The sequence below is a fragment of the Thermobia domestica genome, chromosome 3 (assembly GCF_964235325.1).
Source record: "Thermobia domestica chromosome 3, izTheDome1.hap1.1, whole genome shotgun sequence".
NCBI lineage: Eukaryota > Metazoa > Arthropoda > Insecta > Zygentoma > Lepismatidae > Thermobia > Thermobia domestica.
The window spans coordinates 24,746,766-24,769,527 of NC_137456.1; the positions used below are offsets into that span (position 1 = coordinate 24,746,766).

Here is a 22,762-nt window from a genome sequence, read left to right on the forward strand (position 1 = left end):
TTTGCGCAAAATTGAATTGAACCACGAACGCCACACACACGAGGTGCGCGCTCTATCCTACTATGGCGCGGCAACATACAAGTAGGGGCAACTGCAGAAGCCATTGGAGTACTACGAGGGGGCTCTTGTACCATTCCTCTTTCACAGTTTTCCTGAGTCCACTCAGTTGTCACATGCTCCTTGCGCAACGCTCCTGCAGTTCAAATCAACATAAGTCGACTGTACTTGCGTCTGGAGATTTCACAGGTATCTCAAGAAAACACGTGGCTTGAATTCCAGTAGTCTTCTTCATATCCTGGTAGAATGGAGGAAGGGCTTTGAAATGTGGGATGAAGCTTTGTCTCCATGGCTGCAGACCATGTTGATCTCATTTTCGTACATTTTTGGTGACTCCTGTTTGTAGATCAACTTCAATATTTCCTGGAAGTAGTCCGAGTTGATTTTAACGTCCCTTTCAGTAGCGAGGATATATGAGACGGGACCTTCTGATTAACGCGGAATCCGAACTACACTCTGCAAATATTTTGTTTTGCCGCAATCGGAAAAGTACAACCATGCATCATTCAACGTAGCGACGTACCGCCACCTTTAGTTTGTTAGATACCGCTTGCACAGCTTCCAAGCGTTACAACTGTGTTACGTTGGTAGACATCGGTAAGGTGATGCCGCTAGGCACCTCTTCGAGATTCAGAAGTTAGCCTAGCGAAAGATTGACAGTTCCCAAAGACAGATTTAGACGTTTCGACATGATGTGAGTGACCAATACGCAAGGGTGTTAGGATCACCATTTCGGAGACTAGTACGCGACGACGTCTGTCGATTGCCCAAAAGAAGTTTAACTGAGTGGAGCTTATTTTCGTTGGCTCCATTTCGCCAGTAAGACCGCATCTGTGGACGGTTGGCAACGAGAATGAAAGGAAAGTCTAAAGATAGGCCAAATCTTTCATTTTCTTGATTGATTTTGAGAAACTAAAATCTCTCACTTCTGATACAGTTCTTTCTGTAATAATTATTTCCAGAATCTGATTCACATTTAACGTAGAAACAAAGTACCTTACTTTGAAATAATCTTCGTACGAGTTCCTGTTACTAAACTACTTTGTCCATGCTACATTGAAACCTCTCTAGAGAGTTACATTGAAACCTCTCTAAAGCGGACAGCCGTGGGAAATCAAAAATTGTCCGCTATAGAGAGGTGTCCGCCTTAGAGAGGTTTCAATATTTTCTTACATAAATTAATAAACAAGGTAATATGCAATTAGAAAAAAATATTTTTGCATGAATCACGTATTTATGAATATTACCAAAATGTTACTGTACCTGCATTATCTTGAGTCATCCAATTCCCTATGTTCGATATATAACAAGGGAATAAGATGTTATAGTTCTCTGCACTTTACAGTTATCGCTACTTACTACGTTCTCGGCGTGTTGCTTTAATTCGTGAGTTAATTGCAGTCCAGTAATGACTTTTTTAAAAGACAATATGTATACTCGTGGTCAAAAATACCAAACTTGTCTTCTGCTTGGTTAGAGATTCCACCCACCAGGACAGTAGAATGATGTGTCATCCCAAACAGTGGGCAACTGTGAATCACTTTTGTTTCTAAAACAGGTAGGTGGAAGTAGAATTAAAGCAAAGGACATAAGGGTGTTGTGGAACAGAAACCCTTCCTCATGGTTGCTGAACAAACGGTTGAGGAGGCAAAATGTTGTCACATCCTCATGTTCTGTCTCTTTTTACTGTAATTTTCAACTTGTTTCTAGATAAAGTGTCCGTAAAAGGAGGTAAATAATACTTATAACAGATAAGAAAGACTGTCCGTGTCCGTACTAGAGAGTGTCCGCTTTAGAGAGGTTCGCCAATATGTTTTTTTCCTATTACAGTGTTTGGGGATTACAAAATATGTCCGTTATGGGAGGTGTCCGCTTTATAGAGGTGTCCGTTAGTAGAGGTTTCACTGTAATTCATATACGGTAACCAGTTTCTTTCCCCTGTAGTTCGAAAGGAAATATATAAAATTGTTAATTCGGTACAGGGACAGATTCAGAATTAGGATTAGGGGTACCACATGAACGAGAACTGGGTAAGACTTTTGTAATTACATGGATATTTGCCCTGAGAATCCTAATCGGATGATTACTGTCCTGGAATAAATTCGGCAACCAAAACTGCTGCCATCGACTTTCGTTCACTACACGAACTTTGGTTTCACACAGATTTTTCACATGTTATTTAACAGTTCTTTTTCAAAGAAAACATTAAAATCATCAGAAACTTTTTTTTTTTTAACTGATGACAACAAGACTGTTGCTGAATACCACAAAATTAATCAACCAATTAGGATCTACACGACACATATATTAGGCGTTCTGGGTAGTAAGGACGAACTTAATAAATATTACATGCAAGCTGAACGCTCGAAAATTACGAGGAAGGATCAAAACGTAATTCCTCCTTCGCTATAATTTTGTTTCTAATTACAGCTATTGAACTATCTATGCATGATATTATAAAGGTAACCTTATTCTACTGATGTGGTATTTTCTTTTTCAGACTGACTGATTAGAACCATTGATTTGAAGCTAAAAGAAAGAGTCGTCATTGAATTTCTGCCAAAAGAAGGTGGTCACCTAAGGAAATCCTTAATCGCTTGAAAAATGTTTATGGGGACGTTGTAATGGACATCAGCAATGTGCGTCGTTGTGTGAATAAGTTTCGAAACGGAGGAACAGAAATTGCCGATAAACCGAGAAGTGGCAAGACGGCAACCGACATTAGTCATGGATGCAAATCGAGAACGTGGTGATGAATTGATTCGAGGATACAGACGCATTACAGTTCAGAATGTTGCTGATGCATTGGACGTCTCGAATGACTCTGTCCAAGGAATAATTGTTGATTTGGGATATCACAAAGTTTGTGCTAAAAAAACAGCTTTAAAATCATGGGTCAAGAAGCAAACATCTAAACTTTTCCAAAATAGTTTTGGACTTTCCAAAATGTCTGGGTTCGACTCTGGCGCTAATGTGTTCAAAATCATGGAGATTATGTTGAATGGTAGTTTCCTGCATGAACTGAAATACTTTTTGCTGTTATATATTCATTAATATATTTGTTATGCCACAGGAGGCATTAGGGACATTCCATGCGAAATCAACCAATGAAATGGCAAAATCTGACCTGACGATCTTATCGATTTTTGCAAAAATTGGTACACAGCTTTATTACAGTAGGAGATGAAAAAATCCCAAATATTACCTCTCCCCTCCTGAAAGTGTCCCCATACAGGGTGTTCAAAAATGCCCAAAAAACTGCATTTTTCAGTTACAGTGATTATTAAAAATTAATTATCAATATAACCAATATAAATTTAGAAACAACCATACTGACTAACAAGAATAATGACTTGTATTGAGTACTGTTCGGAAACGTAATATCTCTCTAAATAACTCGAAAGGTGGATAATTGTGTAAATTCAAATGAATACATCAAGAAACAAATGAAACTGAATATAAATTCCTTTGATGCTGCAGGTAAATAACTCCAGGCAAATGGTTATCGATCTGAACCCAGATATTCACATGGTCAATATCGTGCAATGCTTGGTTTATGTTGAATTTTGAATCGGATCTCATTGAGTGCCCAAAATGCAACTTTGTGGAGTTTTAGTACACATATGAGACTACAATCTGAACAATTTTGAACAAATTCAGAGGGGCATTTCTATGCCAAATTCAAAATTCAAATCTTAATTTGAATTTTTGAAGTGTTATTATTTATTTTACAGGTTTTTCAATACAATACAACTTGTAGAGCAATCTTTAAGCTTTCCAATGGTGTTTGTTTCACGTCTCTAGTGCACATATTAACCACTTTATAACAATTTTTAATAATCACTGTAACCGCAAAAATGCAATTTTTTGACATTTTTGAACACCCTGTATGGAGACACTTTCAGGAGGGAGAGGTAATATTTGGGATTTTTTTTTTATCTTTCATTGTAATAAAGATGTACACCAATTTTTACACAAATCTGAGATGGTCAAGTCTGATGACTTGTTGATTTGACATGGAATGTGCCATTAGTGTTTGATCCACCCTCGTACATTTGAGATGTTCGAATAGTAATACCAAACCACGATTACGACAGCCAGATTTCGTGCCTACATGTGTAGTTTGTGGAAGTCGTTACTCTTTGCGGTTTCATAATAAATGGACGATTACTTTGACAGTTCAAACAATATTTTCAGAAAACACGCTTTGGTTGAATTTGCTCTTACTACTCGGAACGCCTCATATAAAGGTTAGGGGTTGTTTTTCTTACTAAAATGTGCCCGACTTTATCTTTGATAACAGTAAAACAGACACACTCACTTGGATACATTAATTAATTCTCTTCTTATGTAAGATGGTCAGAGATCTTGTAGTGTAAAGAACCAGATGATTTTTCATCATTATCGTCCTCTCCATTTTTCGATTGCTGTCTGGGTTGAGCATTGGGTCAGAATCTTCTATCTTTTCTCCACATTTTTCTATATTATTGGTCCTCTTTTCTATGCTTTCCTTTTTATTGCCTTTCCTCTCGTCCTTCTTTCCTCTTCTTTGCTATTTCTTTCATTCTCTTCATGTGACTGAACCATCTTATTCTCCCCTCACAATCCATAGCTTACATTTTCCACTTCCCATTCTCCCTTATTTTATCGTTTCTGACTATCTCTTCTACTCCTCTCAGAAATTTAATTTCTGCTTTCTTCTATTCCCGTCGTTGTCCATGGCTCTGATCCGTATGTAAGGATTAATATATAACATGATTGTATATAACATTATTTATTTGCATTGTTTTGGTTATGTACTTTTCCATTTGATGTCTCTTATGCCTTTGTACAGTCCGCAGCAAACAACATGAACATGTAAGTTTATTGTGAAACGACGAAGTCTTTTGCTCCAAAATAAGTGTGCAAGGGAGAACGCCGAGGTTTCTCCTGGCATGATTCGTGCCACTTAGACGTTATGTTGATTCCCTGCGCTGTTAGGCGTAGTTTCACAATAAACTTACATGCTCACGTTGCAGGTTTTTTGCTGCGGACTGTACAACCTCTGGGTCTATTGTTGCCTTCCAATATCTTTCTCAATTCTTCCTTCTGTTCTCCTGTCTCACACGTCCCACGTTGTTATGCTCACTTAGTACTCCTAACTTCTTATCTTCTATCTTCTCTGTTTCCTTCTCCTTTTTGCTTATCATCATTACTTGCTTTTCTCCTCGGCTTCTCTTCAGGTCCCCTTCTTCCAGTTTATTATTCCATTCATCCAGCCTCTATATTACCTTCAATCAGCATGTCTTCCGAGTAAAGTCATATTCTATCTTCTCTTCCCACACTTCTTTCTAGCTTTCTGTATCTCGTTCATGATCATTATAAACAGTAGAGAGACAGCACACTTCCTTGTCTCAGTCCTGTTCTTACTTCGAACCAGTCAGTCTCTCCTTCCTATCTTCGTACGTACCGTACTTTTTTTTTTCTTTTTTTACCATCCTTGTCACCCTCCTGCAGTAACCTGTTGTTTTCAATGCTCCCACATTGCACTTCTAGTCACTTTGTCGTATACCTACTATTATTATCGCCAGTGGCGTATTTACGATTGTGTTTCGGGGAGGGGGTGATCTGCCTAAAAATGTGAAAATTCTGCAAGATATTTAATATACTTTACTATAGTAATTAAGATTTGGGGGGCTTAAGTCCGGAAGCCCCCTCTATATACGCCACTGATTATCGCTATTAGTATAAAAATAAAATACCACCACTAAAAATTAATACCTTTCAGTTTTAAGATTATGCCCTTTAGGCTAAGGGAGATTACGATAAGTGGTAGAATGAAAACGTGGAAGGAAACGGGGGTACCCACAGAGATTACACGAACACGATGTCGTCCACCATAAACTTGCTTGGAAAGGGATTTAACTTCGCTTTAAATTGAATTTTAAATGTTATTTTATTTAATCTGTATAACGAACGTGCTCGTATTAACCAGTAAGTCACTATGTCCTCCATCCAGCCGTTCATTTTTACTATTTAAATCTGAAAGACTTGGCTTGAACGATAAAACATTGCTAATGGTGAAAAAACTAATCTGTTATTTCGCCATCGCAGGCGAAGTGGGTATTGAAAGAAAGAACAATCAGCTCCATGTGTACCATATACGAAAGCAGTGTTGTGTATCACGACTGACTAACCTTTACTACGGATACACGCTCTCAGTGGGACAGCGTTTGCATCTGAAAGAAGGATATCTTGTACTATTCCGATAGATGAGTTTGTGGTGAACAAATGTTAACAAAATTCAATTTCATTTGTATCAATGTGGCTTGACAGTCACGGGCTTCCAAACCATTCTCCTGATAAGAAGTGCAGCGAGCAAGAAATTCGTGTATGAACCATTCGCCGTAGAAGAAACTGCATATACTGTACTTCTAACAATACTGTAATATTCGGTAGAGTAACATTTACGGGTTTTTCCTAACTTTTTTTTTTTATTTATTATAAAAGAAACGTTATACAGTTTATATACACAAGATTACAAATAAGTAATTCTCTAAAAAGTTCTTTCCTCTATAATTGGACCTCCAGCCCGTTGCAACTCGGAGGTTTGAGGTTTGATGGTTAAGAACGACCCTGCCTGTTGCAGCTCGCAGATGGGTAAAGGAACCTTTTGTCCGTTGCAGCTCAAACATAAAGTTAGAGGAGTCTTTCCCGCCCGATGCAACTTGGAGAGAGAGGTAGAATATCACCAGTTAACAACTAATGTCTTGTCTCGGAGTGTCCTTTTATAGCCAGTCTTTGGAGGCGGAGCCTATGGAGGGGTTATCTTCGTATCTCTTCGTGTTCCATCGGTGTGGCGGCATCTGTCGGCTGCTTGCTGGTGTTTGTGCCGAAGTATCTAGTTTTCTTTACTAATATGATGGGATATTGCAATATACTCCAAATCTGTGTATGACCATGACAGTTCATAGTCTTGTGTAAGGCGGAATGAAATAGTTCAATAAATAAAATTCCAGGGCACGAGGAATGAGACATACCTGTAAGTCTTACACAAAAACAGAGCGACTAATAAATTCGTCATTGTAATATTTAATTTGTTTAAAATTCACTTAAATGATAACCCTCCCAGAGATGATGACCTCATAATGAGTAATTCTGATCATTAATCATTATGCTAAAAGGATCTCAATTCTCGCTAAGTAATACGTTTACGTGATAAACGCGACATACTTCTTCTTCTTCTTCTTCTTCTTCTTATTATTATTATTATTATTATTACTATATTATTATTATAAAAGCATAATCTACTTGAAAAGTGCTGATGTCTTTAAGTAGAGTGCTGATATCTTCAACGATGCTAAAACGTTATTCTGACGAAATCTTTATATTTTGGCGTGACTGTTAATTAAGCATCACTGTGGTCCGCGTCAATGATCTATCAAATTTTTCAAGTTATGAATTGTAGTTAGTTTGTTGACGTAGACCCAAGATATTACAAAATCCTAAGAAGTTATACTATATCAGGTTGCAGGATCTCGGTGGCCAATTCTCGATGTCAAACAATTAGTTGATTTTCTTCTCGTTTGTTTTAAGCTTTTGAATGATACTATACTAAGTATAACGTTAATTGATTGGTTTAAGTTCAATTGGGACATCAGTATCGAGGCTATCTGTCTTCGTCACGATAAGGCCATTGACCAACACAAGCTGCACATTAAAAATAAAAAAAATAATATTAAAAAAAATGGTCGCGAAAAGGAAAAAGGAATAAATACCAAAATATAAAACAAGCAAATGACAGGAAAAAAAAAACTAAAGAAAATTCCTCAAAGCTCATTAATAATTCCAATCGCACAAATAAAGAAAATACTATAATATTATCTTGTTAAGATTGAAGGCAGAGCAATTTACCTAACGGATTCTGTTTTCTCCCACAATCTTTTATTATACAAGTTTATGTTATAAAACAATATAACAAAATCACTATAAATGCGGTCCTAGGCCCAATACAAAATCCACTAAGTAGTTAGGATGAATAGGTGTCACAAGGCCCAAGTAGGCTGAGTGAAGGTGGAGTAAGATTTTCAGTACTCCACGCAAGCAAAGAGAAGTTAGGAGTCCCGCGAAGCTCCAGACAAGCTAGGCGGGAAGGAAAACTTCCACGCAAGTTAGGAGAACGGTTGAGTTCCCATGAATCCCAAGGCAAGCTGAGTAGACAGGAGGCTTCAAAGGTCCAGTCAATCTAGGAGGCTTGGGTTAGGTTAGGATCCCTCAGGGCTCCAGGCAAGCTGAGAGGAGAGTTGAACAGGCGAAACTGATGTTGACTGAGCAGATGCATGGAGTTTTATACCCTCTTCTGCGCAGTGGTGTTCCTCTTCCATCACATGACCAAGTGGTGACGAGGATTTCTGTCGTCTGTTTCACGTAGTAATTTGTAGTAGAAGAACACATGGTTTTGTTTATAAATAAAAAGCCCATGCCGATATTTGCAAATATAAACCACGTGTAGGATATTACAACACGCTCACACTAAAGACGGCATTATCCCCCTAAAACCTGATTACGATCTTTAGGTAGTCTTAAACATTCTGAGGTATGAGTATACTGGACGCTCTACAATATGCCGAATGCTCAGTGGAACAATGGTCTTTACAGTACGGAGTAAACAGGAATGAGTGAGATGAGAATGTCCGATACGCAAGCATATAAAGATACCTTTATCAAAGCGAGTACAGCGTGACGACGTCTGCAAATTGCCAAAATATATTTTACTGTGTGGTGATTAGTTTCGTTGGCCTGGCTCCAATCCGCTTGCAAATGGCAGCGCATTCATTGGGGCGAAATAACTACGAAGATCCGAGCACGGGAGAGAGTAGTCCAGTGCAACACCAGCCAATGTGGCATTCTTGTCTGCTCGTTTCCTCGAATGCTGACGTATGCCGGCACTTGCCAACAACAACACACATGCTGCAGATGATTAAGCATAATGTGCGTAAAAACAATGTAATGATACTTTTATCTTATCATTCAGTGCCTATGTATAGAGTAAATTTACGAAGGATAATGAGAAAGTAAGGTTACAAAGCCTGCAGTGAAACGTGTACATATTATTTCGTACAACCAATTCAACCAACAAATAGTACATCCATTAGGTTATATTTTTCAACAGTCTCCATATCGGTTGAGACACTTGTCATATCGTGGGATGAGTTCGAAGATTTCCTCCTGGTAAAAATCCTGTTCTTGCGTGTTCAGCCACGGTTATCACGAAGTATTGTGAATATCGTGCACAATGTGACGGACGCCTCCGAACAACATTCACAAGTCTGCCATCAGATGCCGTAACGAGATCCTCCCGTTGTCCTGAATTAGCTCCTCCACAAGAGCTGTGTTCAGATCTGTTGATGCCGTGCTGAGTCCGCCACTGCGCTCCTCGTCGGTGACGTTTCCTCTACCAGCCACAAATTTTCGACACCATTTTGCGACATGCTGACGAGACATTACAGTCTCTCCGTAAACCTCTACCAGCTGCTGGTGACTTTCAGCCACGGTTACATGTTTCGCCCACAGAAATCGAATAATTGAGTGCACTTCTTAGCGAGATCAGTTTTCCAAACGAGTTGCAATTTGTGTTTACATACAACTACCGCCATAGGTGGCGGATTGCTGAAACTCTGCACAGTTGCCAACACCATGTGTTAAAATTATCACATACTTCTCAATTCCTGTATAACAGACGAAACTCCAGAAATATCGGCCTTATATCCTTAATTTCAAGGCGATTTATTGAATGATAAAAATGATAGCGAACAAAGTACCGTCTTCCACCACATAAGCGAATTTTCTTATGAGCTATGTGCATCAATTCGACTGTGACTGCAACACAACAGTTGAAGCGTGCTTATTTATAATAAAAACAAATACGCCCGCATCTACGGCATACAGATAGATTAAGATAATACAAAAGGGTGTCTATTAAAATTTCAAAATGAAATTTTGTGACCTTTCCTTTATCAAACAATAAAATTTCGAAACATTCAAAAACTAAAACAGTACCTATATTCTTTAGCACTTCTTATATTCTTTAGCAGCTGAAGAACAATCTCAAGAGCGAATTTAGGTGCAATTTAGGCCGAATTTTCACGCATGAGATAGAACCGTGCTTTTCTTGCGATTTAGTAACGTCTAAAGTCGACCATAGACATTATGACGGTGAATTTTGACATTTTAATGAACAAAATTTTCCAGTCTCTACTTATATTTGTACATATTTTTAAAAATCGTGACCCAAAAGCTAAATTTCTTGACTTTCATGACCGTTTTCTGATTTCGTGGCTTTTTCATGACTTTTGTTACTTTAGTGACCGATAGACACCCTGTACAAAACTGGTGAAGAAACTGGAAACTACAAATCTCCGGTAGCCAAATTCGTGTCTGGAAAGATAAGTTAATCGAGAAACTTATGCTAGACAAGAATAGAAAATTGTCACAGCGTCCATTGAGGAAAATTATCGTTATAAAGGCAAAGAAAGGAGGATCCAAGCAAGAAAAGAAAAGAGGAAAAGCTGAGCCGATAGGTTTCTCGTAGTGAACGTGCTACGAAAGAAGAAACAACGACAAAAAAGTGTTATATGATCTATTCGCAAGGAAGCTTGTCATTATAGATCATCTTCCGCATTCATGTATAGTTTGTTTCTTCAACAAGAGTTCAGTTCGTATATAAAGAATGCCGCATTCTACGTGTAGTGGCTTGTGCCATAAATAAGTCATCATCCATGGGATCTTGCGGAAAACACCCCCACAATTGACAGTCGCTTGTCAAATCCACTTGGACTCAGTTGCAACAGTTCCAAATGCTGTCGTTTAAGTTAATGATCGATTCCATGTTTCCAAGATCCTTCTTCGTTCTTACATTGCCTAACATCTGTTATATATGTATATTAGCCTAGTACTGGGAAGGAAGAACAGACATAGTGGGTGTTAAGACGCTGCAACCCCGCAAATGAGGTCAAATGAGGGCTGAAGAGAGACTTTTGTAAAATTCAGCATGGGAACTTAAAAGATATTTGCCGAACTGCACTCCTATTGAGTGAACATACTATACGCAATATTTTGACATCTTTGCAAGAAACAAAAATACCTCGAACTACTAAAGAAAAACAAAGATTTGATTATATTTTTGTCAGAAATTTTGAAGAAGGTAATGCGTATGGACAATCTCTCATAGCTTCTTTCTCAAGAACAAGAAGATGAAAAATGAAATCTTTAAGTTTAACGTTCTACGGTTATGCCGGTTAGGCTAAAGGAGACGGTGATAATGAGAAATGAGTGAAAATGGTGGAATGAAGAAAGTGGGAGGAAACGGGAGAACCCTGAGAATACCCACGAGCACGGTATTTGTCCACCACAAAGTCCACATGGCGCGAGTTGGGATCGAACCAGGGACCCCAAACACCGGAGGTGAACAAGAAGATGGTTGAGTAAAAGGGTGTTTATGCTGTTAACTAACTACCTCATTTGTTTGTTGCTTTTCACGTTATCATTACACAAAAAAGTCAAAACCCTTTACTCTTACCCATGACTGGCAATAGTAATGGTCTAAGTGACAACAGTCACGTTTACAGTGTCAGAAACAATAAAAATGGAGCGGAATGCAAATATTTTGTCCTTATTAGAACACACTCTACCAGAAGAATACGGATCGCATGTTTCGCTCAAATGCATTTAAAAGGTACTCACCGCCAACGCCTTAGCATCACGCACTTGGTCCACCTTTCTCCACAGAACTGGCGTCTCTAAGCTGCACAACGATGTAATCAGCGCATTGCCCTCCAACTGTAGCTTCTCAAACAATCCATTAAAACCCATCAACAACATTTGACCTGGAGTTAAGGGATCAGCACTAGGGTCAGAATTCGCTTCGCTGAAGTTGGAAGAATTTGTGTCTTCTGGGACGGAATCAGGAGGCCTCAGCAAAGTTTCATATTGGTTTCGAAGCTTCTCAACGGTCTGCTGCGCTGCTTTGTGCGGGGACTACAATGAAGAACGAAACTGATGAGGTAAATACTACTTGAAGCTTAAAGCAACAGTAAAAAGACATACAATGTTAATAAAACTAATACAAGTTCAAAAGTATAACAAATGAGTTTCGCTGTATACTGTGGAACTACGATAGACCTTCAAACTATGTGATTTCAATACTCAAACTTGAAGTAGTAAGTCTAACTAGTGGTTGCAATAGAGTAAGAACAAGGATAAAACCTGTTCCTAATCTTATCAAAAAGCAATTACTTGGTATGCTTATATTTTACTGTTTTTGTTCTATGGCAATAAAGGTTGAAACAGGAATTCGTTGAACTGAACAACTTCCGAACTGAATAGTTTGAGGAGGAGAGAATCTATTCTTGGGAAGTTGGATCACTTGAAAAAATATATATTTCACTATCTCTTCCCTATTTCCTATACAGAAATCAGTACTGAAACCGGAAGCAGTAGTAAATATCAATCACTTCCGCTTTTGGTAGAGTGTTGCAGTTTGTAATGATATGCTCTGTTGAAACACAGATTTCCAGAACATTTTTTAGAAATTCTCCCTGATATGTAATTAGCCACACAGACTTTATGTATGTAATTAGCCTCTCAAAAACTGCGTTCCAGTTACAAATATTTTTACACATTTTGTCTGAAATAATCTTGTTTTACAATACTTAGGACATTTCGTATTGGCACTGAGAAAGCATACAAAAATTTGGCTCAAAAAAATATTAGAGAGATAGAAAAGAGGTTTTTTGAACTCAAATACCATAAATATTGTTTTAAATTGGTGCATTATTATTAATGTCAGAATAATTTTAAATATAGTTTTATAAACTTATGAGATGTGCAGCTCTGGGACAGTTATTAAATAAGTAGCTATAAATGTAAAACAATAAATATTACATTATAAGCACAAAGTAGAAAGTATACTTTGGTATCTATAGGTGTATTTCATATTTAAAGATCAAGAGTCCGATGGAATTACTGCGAATATCAATAAGCATTGACCCAATGCATACGCTGATGTGCAACTTTATAAGTTCTCCGTAAACTCCTAAGCACTTCCGAAATAAATCTCTTCGCGAAATAAAAACGGAAGTTCAACTCGAGTATTCCAAAATCCTTTCATCTGCGTGATTAGCTACTTTCACTTAATGAGTGAATGGAATGGGCCATAGGTCACCGGGTCATTTGGGTAACTACTTCTGTCCGGAACAGCCGGATCTGGGTCTCACTTGTCGGACCAAGACAGACTCGATGATCTGAACAGATTCGGTGACTCAGAAGCATCTGAAATATTATCTCTGCAGTATCGTTGCAGAAGTTTATAGTTGATTAATAATGTTCAATGCTTGAGCTCGAACATTCATTTATTTGATTCTCGGTGTGACATTTTTAAATTAAGATGCCGTGTTTTGAATATTTCATGTTTTTACAAATACAATTTTATGTTTATTTGTCTTCTCGTACATGATTTCTGAAGACAGTTTATACAAAAATCTGGGCTCTGTGGTATCTTTTCTATTCTAAACGACAACTTTTACAGGTCGATTAAACTGAGGATCTCTCATGAAAGAAATAAAAGAAACATGTAGTTAATCTTTTCTGTGATTCTGATGCGTTTGTCCTCTGATAAATCTTGTAGTTATCTTTCAGTGCAACGTTTGAGGAATCATGTTCGTTAGAACTGCATTAATAGCCTCCATACACTACCCATGGATATGACGAAGTTTCGTTTCCGGGTCTCATCGGCTTTGGTGGGTCATAGGTATCACTACCTCCGGATCTTCTCGGTTCCGGGTTACGAAGTTCGCGATCCATTCCATCACGCCACCTAATGCAGGACAAAAAATTCCGATAAAATCGAAACTAGTAGGGACGAAAAAAAAAAAAAAAAAGAAAAAAGAAAAAAGAAAAAAAAAAGGAATGGAATTGTGAGTGCATCGAAAATGAATTTACTATTTGATCGTTGATGCAACTGCATTTTGTAGATGATTCACCAATACGATATTCTACCGCACAAACGAAAGCAAAAGATAATGTTGATAATTACAGAACATAAGTTTGTTACACACCATTCGCGCAATTTTCTAAGTTTAAAGTTGGAAATTAAAAGAATATTCAACTACATCTGAAATCATTTTAAATGTTTATAAAATGTTATACTTAGAAATTCCCTGATTCTTTACAGAGTTCCCTAACACTTCTTGGTCTTCTCAAATTCCCTAACTTTTCCCAGTTTTCCAGGTTTGTCGCCATCCTGAATTTTCATTTGCAAACCTATAGACTCGCATTCATTACTTTTCAAATAAAGTAGGTATTCAATTTTCTTTAATACGACTGTACTTATATATTTCTACTTTAACATAATATTTACTTACCTCCATCTCCATGATGACAAATCGTAGATGAACTTCAAGCTGTCCCAAAAGGTCACCGAGAGAACATCCGGCACTGCTAATAATCTCATTCAAATCTGAAACCATAGCGAGCACTGTTGGTTCTTCAGTTTGAATAGCTTTCAGAGCTTCTGGCAAGATGATTGTATGGAAATTGAAATTCAGTTCCTACAAAAAAAAAAAAAAAAAAAAAAAAAAAAAAAAAAAAAAAATAAACAAACCTAGAATATACAGTGTAATGTAACAATACAGAGGAATAAATTATATCTCGCATTAAGTTCTTTAAATCTTGTTTGATGTTCCCTGACAATGATTTACTCATATTATGAGCTTAGTGATTTGAACAACAACAACAACAAAAAAGCAATCTACACCTGATAACGAATGATATTTATAGGCCACTTCGTGACATTTGTCCTCAGATACTTTCGAGCCAATTTCAATGTGAATAGTTGTAATAAATAACACAAAACAATTACTATGTTTAATATTTACTGGTGATACTATAAGATGCATATTTAATATTTAAAAATTCAAAGGTATCTTACCTTAAGGAATGCTATGGTAAGATGTCTTTTGTCTTTTAAATGCTATTCTTACGTTCACTTTTACATTGTATCTAAGAGACTAAAGTTTAGTTTTGGAAAATCGTTTATATTTAATACAGTGATCATTACCATGTGATAATGAAACTAACCATTAACTGGAGACGCAAAACTGAAAAGGTATATAAATTCACTGACTGCTTGAAAATCAACGGGCGGTAGTCCAAAAATAACAATTTTCTTATTATTCCAGCAAGGCTAAAGAATCAGAGATAAATGTTTTAAATAGTTCAACATGTAAGAGTAATTTTATAAAAGGATATTATAAGCGCTATAACAGGTTCAAGAAAGGAAAAACTATTTCTCAAAATTGTGGACAATTTTAATTTAGTTTAATTAACTTTTATTCATATTACATAGTAATTTTTTAAATATGAATTTCGTATAACTATATATCTATATCTATATCTATATCTATATCTATATACAGGACCGGATCCAGGATTTTCTGAGAAGGGGGGTGCACCAATAACTATCAGTACACTTGAAACAAATTTATTTTTTTTAAAATGCCTTTAGGCATCTGTGATGTGTATGAGGAACTGACAAACTATTGTGTTTAGCAAAACCGCTTTCTTTTAAGCCCGAAACGGAAACATGACATGAAATTTGTATTTTACTGCCAGTATTGCTATTTCCACTGCCAGTTTCTCACTTTAGATGGTGTATATTCAGAAAGGAGCGGGGGGGGGAGTGCACGTGCTCCGATGCACCCTCCTAAATCCGGCCCTGTATATATATATATATATATATATATATATATATATATATATATATATATATAGGGGTAGAAAAAAAAAATTAAAAACACTTCATATAGGTCACGTAAGTTTGGCCCTTTACTGTACAACACGTGTTGCGGTTGCCGATCGTTTTTTGTTTTCAATGTGTCATGTGGACCTTCCTCTTCCGTCAGCAGTAACCAGTTCACCTGTGAGTGTCATGGTGTGAAAGTGGTGCGGTAAAATGGGCGACCTGACAGACTTCCAAAGAGGCATGATCGTTGGTGTCCGTCTGGTTGAAGCTTCAGTGGCAACAGTGGCGAACATTGTGGGGGTATCGAAAGGCACTGTGTCCAATGTAACGAGGGCATACACAATTCATGGGCAAACGACGTCTGCAAAGCACAACAGTGGTCGAAAAACAATCCTGTCAGATAAGGACCGGAGGGCATTAAAACTGATTGTAGCAGCTTTAAAAAAAAAAAAACTAATGAAAATTACGTCTGAACTCAATTCCGGCCAACAGAACCCGGTTTCATCGAAAACAGTGCGACAGGAACTTCATAAAATGAAAATTCGTGGCAGGGCCTCTATCGCCAAACCCCTGGTCACAGCAGTAAATGCGAAGAGGCGTATTCAGTGGTGCAAAGACCAGAAGGCGTGGACTCATGAGCAGTGGAAACACGTAATGTGGTCCGATGAATCGACCTTCACCTTGTTTCCAACAACCGGTCGTGTTTACGTATGGAGAACACCGTCGCAGGCCTATGATACAGACTGTCTGCTCCCAACTGTAAAGCATGCGGGTGGTTCTGTTAAGTATGAGCAGTGATATCGTGGTTTTCTGCAGGTCCCATCATAGCCCTGCATGGAATGATGAATGCTAAGGCGTATGAGGCCATTTTGGGGGACCAGGTTCTACCCATGGATCAAATATTGTTCCCTGATGTTGATCGCATCTACCAAGATGATTTGGCACCCTGTCACGCTGCAAAAACGGTGAAATCATGGTTTGAAGAGCATGACCAGGAGCTATCACACCTCCCCTGGGTCCCACAATCACCAGATCTGAACATCATTGAGCCATTGTGGTCTGAGTTAGAAAGGTGTGTTCGGTCTCATTACCCTCCACCAGCATCCCTTAAGGAACTGGAGCATGTTTTTGAAGAACAATCGTACAAAATTCCACATACCACGATTCAGGAGCTGTATACGTCCATTCCACGTCGGATCCAAGCTGTTTTGGACGCAAAAGGAGGCCCCACACTATACTGGGCATGATTTTCACACTTTTGCAAACGTTTTAGATTTTTTTTGTCCAACGTATATATATATTATATATATATATATATATATATATATATAGTTATACGGAATTCATATAAAAAATACTACTATGTAATATGGATGAAAGTTACCTATGGATACGCTTCTCTTTGCTGTAAATCTCTCACTATATGTATGCGCTTTCTCGAACATGAAACTAACTTCCCGGGCATTTTCAAAGTACTATATGAGTCTGCTTTTTTTTTTTTTTTTTTTTTTTTTTTTTTTTTTTTTTTTTTTTTTTTTTTGCCGGTTTACAGCACATTAATGCCAGCTGGGTTCTGAAATCGCTCACCATCACATGTTATCTTCAGTGGAAAGAGATTATAGATACTTTGAGTTAATAATTAGATTATAGTAATTAGTACTTAGAATATAGTTGCTTTTAAATATATTAGGAGAATAAGATAGATGTAGAAGTAATTCCCAAGACAGAGTTTCTGAAGTTTATTCCATTCCGCCAGCAACCTGTAATCCTGCATTATTGTTACAGTAATGGGCGAATATGTGGCATTTTCTACGTCGATAGGCACTTGTCGAAGGACGCACCGAAAAACTGGAATAATACTGTGTCAACTGTGGTTCCCTTTGACAGGAAATCCACTATGATTAATCGGATCACAATCTCACAAAACTGCAATCATTCTTCTCTTCTGGCCTGTGTTACACGTTAAACTGACTTTTGGTGTCGCGAATTAAAGTATAGGATTCATGTTTCGTCAGATGTTGTTATTGGCTGCCAAATTAAGTCCTCATAAAGAGTTAACAGCTACTCTTGAAGATAATGTTAAGTGCAGTGTATATAGTTTCTGCTCTTGTTCAAACAGACAGGAAGCTGTAGTAAAATTGACTAATTACTTTGGCAAATTAAAACATAAAAACTCTGTATGTTCCAATTCCATCCTCGCAGCTCAAACCGCCTGGAAGGCTTTAGAGTAGCATTTTAAAAAGCCACGCCGAAGGTCACTTAACACCTGTCTTACTGTTAACATTTAGAAGCCAGCTAGATACCTTAAGCGACCTCGTATGTCGGAAAAAGCAGTATTACGGTTGTGCTTAGGCATTTCCTGTTATGAATTATTACATGTACTTACGATATAACATTAATTGGACAGCCAAACCTTAAACACTTCGTTCTGATTTCCACCGTGAGTTCGCTGTTAAACCGTTATAGACCTTAATTTATAGTGGTTTCAAGTTCAGAATTTTGGTTATTAAGTTTATACCACATAACCCAGCGAACCGATACTCTACTGACTACTAAATAACCACGCAGAAAATCATGAGCCTGCTATGTATCAATCCCTATACTCACACTAACTTCGGGAACAGTTATTCGTCTGTCTTTCTATAAGAAGTATTGCACAGCAGCAATGTTAACGTCATTTGCAACTGTGTTTAGGTGTCTACTATGGAAATCGTCTTCTGTATATGTTCTACTCTTTTTTTTAGATCGACGAACCAACGACAAAATGCTGTTTTGGATTCTATAGACTCACCAAAAACTGTTCTCTCTTGTCATTAAAATTTCAATACACGGTAGTATATTTAGTGGCGAACATTAAGTTAATAATGCATATGTGATAGAGCCTAAGAATTAAATAAATAAATAAATAATAAATAAATAAATAAATAAATAAATAATACCTGTAGCCCTTTGTAGATGCTATGCGACGACTGCAAACACTGAAGAACAAGCTGGATGTTGGGATCATTCGATGTCGATTGACTGCTATGCTGGAGAAGACTTGCCAATTCGGTCACCAAACTGCTAAGGAGATACATTTCATCCAAGAACCAGTCCCCTTCACGAGACGTTAAGTCAACAAGACATTCTCCTGCACCTATTTGGAAGAAAGGGAAAAATCTATCGTAGAGCCGTTAAACTACTTTCTTCCAGATCATTAGAGTAAACAGAGACAAGTTCAATCGACTGAAAACAAACGCAATGCCAAAAGTAATTTAAATGTGTTTTGTAATGGACTAATTTGTCTCCAGTGTAATGTGCTTCAACGTTGTCTTTTGTGCCCTCTATTTTATGTGTTCGCCTGTAATAATTACTTGTTATTGCACTCGTTCTACTGTAAAAACTAATGTATTGTTTAGATAGAATCGTCATATTCTGAATCTGCGCGTAACAGTATACTGGCGCTAACGGCTTAGGATTTATCGCCGTTTTTTTTTCTTTCTTTTTACAAATGATATTACTAGTCGAGTATACATGATAACTAAATCTTAGATTTTTAATGTTTTTGCAAATAAGTCATACATACAACATATATACTATACTTCGACGTGAAGTAAATGTTTGGGATATAGGATTTAGATTCCCCGGCTTTCGGCATCTATGGTCATGTTAGCCCGTCACGTATGAGGGATGATGTCCCTCGGTGCGCACACTATCCGTGGAAAGGGAAGGAAAAAAGGATTGGGGAAGAAAGGAAGCGGCCTGGGACCTAATAAGTTAGGTACCACCCCGACATTTGCCTAGTGTGAATGAGGAAAACTCCAGGAAAACCTCATTCAGGGTGGCTGGCCTGAAAAAGCTTTTTACACTTTTTCGACCCAGTGTTCCTATCGGGAATCGAACTCGGGACCGCTCGCATCAAACGCGAGAGCATTAGTGACTGTAAGTGTCGGATCGTCTACATTATTGTATACTATAATAAAATAAATTAATATTACGAACGTGTATTTGTATATTAGTTTTGTATGAGAAGGCCATTTGTAAACATGTACTAAATACCATAACAAAGAATCCGTGGTGATTCTGTAAGTAGAGTCTATATTCCTTCTTCTACCCGATGTATGATTAACACGTCAGGAAACAGTGGCTCAATGTGCCTTAGATGAAAGCTATCCACGTTCTAGTTAGTTCAGAGATTATATGCAGGCATATATTGTATTGCAAGGATATGTATGTTCATGACAGTTAATACTTCAAGCTACATGCGAATGACATTCCTACTGAATACCGAGTTTATTTGCGTAATAGTCGCACCGTAAGTTTGAAGTAAAAACATTAGTTAAAAAAAAAAAAAAATCCCCGCATAAAAGTCGCATTCAACGGACTTTTGAATAAGATTTTCTTCGAAATTGCTTATCTTGCGTGAATCCGAGCAAGAGCAACAGAGAAAACGCCCAGAAGCAAAATAAAGCGTCCATCTCTCGAACTTCTCTACAAGTGGATAGTGTACAAGTTGGTCTTCAATAACGTCTGACACCGTGTCAAAAAGCTTCAAAAAGACCGGCATATCCACTGCTTTGGACGAAAGTGAAGCCCATAGATGCACGTATGACAGAAAGTGAAACTTCGAATGAGAGTGAATAGTGCCTTTCACATGTATGGACAGCTCTGACACTTCTTATGAGGGTGTGTTTCTTCTTTCTGGTGTTATGTAGTAATTACTCATGTGTTTCACATGTATATGTATCGTTCTTTTGTGCCAATGCCAAGATAATTTTTTTGGTCTTCCACGAATCGGTAAGTTACGAATTTAATTTTTACAAGTTTTAATATTTCTTGTTAATAGGCTATATATTTTTTTTTTTTTTTATGTTGACACAATGCTGTATGTATCAAAATTCGAAATTGTTTTGATCGTAGCGATAATTGAATGGCAGCTTTCCTCGCGTAATAGTCGTAGTTCGCTTTTCGTATTAAAAATTGGCACAAAAAGTGCTTCTATTATGCGAGTAACCACAGTAATGTACGAATGAACATAGAATCTACTGCATAAAGTACTATTATACAAATATTGATGTAATTTAAGGAATAGATAATTTGATTTATATTAAGTGAGGAGTAATGTTATGTACTAAGGAATCGATCACAAGTGAAAGCAAAGCTGTAGTCAATAAATTAACGTATGAGTTTATAGTCTTGTACATTGCGTTACCAACAACGAACAAATAAATCGATAGTAAGAGAAAACCTGATATATTTGATATATATTATTCTACAATATAATCCATTATTCCTAGCGTCCTATACCTGTCCTCATTTTTCACGTCTTTGACGGGTTTCCTAAATCATGCACCGTAAATACAATCTGTAATCTAATGAAAGTCCCTCTGAATCGCCTCACGTATTTGCTTAATATGAGTATGACAAAGCATAATTGAGCGTTATGCAAATAGGGGCATTACAGGTATTTTAAGTTATTTTTCTTTATGGTTCATACTTGGGTCCATACTTTCTTACTGGACAGAACACATCTTGCCTTAGTACTATGTCAGACGACATATGCCAATTCAGTTATCTAACGATGCTATATTATAGAGTATGAAAATATAACGTAAATTATTCTTTTGCAGTTGTTTGAGTTAGATTCAGTAACTATTTTTTTTTTTTTTTAATGTCAATTCTGAACGACTAATTTACAAAATAAAACGTCAATTTAAGAGTATAACAAAATGTTTAATCATGGAAAAGAAACGCAAAAAAAAAAAAAAAAAGTTTCGTTGATATGAATGTTTAGTTTAATATCTCACCGTCAGTCCTGTAGAATAATGTTTAGGAACAAAAACGCAGATTTACCTACACCATTATATTCACCTTCAAATTTGAGATGTTATCTTTAAATAGAAATATCCACGCTGGAAGCATTTGAAATGTGGTGTTGACGCAGAATGCTACGCATATCATGGACCGAAAAGAAAAGGAATGAAGACTAAAGGAAGCTAATGAAAAACGACAGATCCTGAAGATATAATAGGAAAAAGAAGAAACAGCATGCTTAGTCATCTTATTCGGCACTCCGATTGGATTACCGTGTTGATAGAGGGAAAGGCAGAAGGAAAACCAAGAGGAAGACCAAGAATAGAATATCTAGAAGCAGTTACGAAAAAGAGACACTTTCAAAGTATAAAACAGCTCTCCCAAGGGAGAGAAAACTTTTAAAATTTCCATGTTGCCCACTAACCTACGGTTGAGGAGAGAGAGAGAGAGATCTTTAAATACATTATAAAGGTACTCCCGACAAATATTCAGTATTCGACCATATTCCTATAACATCGTATTAACAATCTAGACATTCTACATTTTTTTTTTTCACTCTGGCTACTGCATAATTCTCTGAACATTTTCTACCTGGAAATATTTCTTTCCTAATTCAATATACAACAGCAGGTAAAGATGACGTTTGAAGCATTAAATAAAGTCTAACACACCGAATATTAAACTTGACTAACAAAAACAGCATTTGCTAAAGGACCCGAGTAGATTTTACTTTATTTTTGATCGAAGTTTTATTTACAAGGAAGGATCAGAAACTAAGGTTACAAGGTATGGAGTCTCTGGAGTCTAAGGTTCTAGAGTGTCGTCTGTTATAGAGGAATGATAAGTGTACGGTAATTGTACTATATGGAATAGGCAACTGTGCAAAGTTTCAGGCATCCGCTACCTATGGCGCTAGTTGTAGGTAAACACAAATGGCGATTCTTTGTAAAAATGGACTCGCGCGAAGAAGTCCGTTCAGTTATTTGATTTCTGTAGGCGAAACATGTAACCGCGTCTGAAATTTACCGGCAGCTGGTAGAGGCTTACAGATAAGACTGTAATGTCTCGTCAGCATGTCGCAGTCGACAACGACAACGCGCGCCCGAATATAGCCCAAAAGACCACAACGCTGTT

The 22,762-nt window shown here is 37.3% G+C and overlaps 1 protein-coding gene across 2 annotated transcripts in view; it reads right to left on the bottom strand.

Moving 5' to 3' along the window:
• Nucleotides 1-22,762, bottom strand: part of nonC (serine/threonine-protein kinase Smg1) — a 358,879-nt gene that overhangs the window by 98,981 nt on the left and 237,136 nt on the right. For both annotated transcript variants that reach the window (XM_081750559.1, XM_081750558.1), the window contains exons 45-47: nt 18,775-18,971; nt 14,457-14,642; nt 11,779-12,072 (exon numbers count right to left, since the gene is read on the bottom strand). In XM_081750559.1, coding sequence (XP_081606685.1) covers nt 11,779-12,072; nt 14,457-14,642; nt 18,775-18,971 — 677 coding nt within the window. The remainder of the gene's footprint in view (nt 1-11,778; nt 12,073-14,456; nt 14,643-18,774; nt 18,972-22,762) is intronic.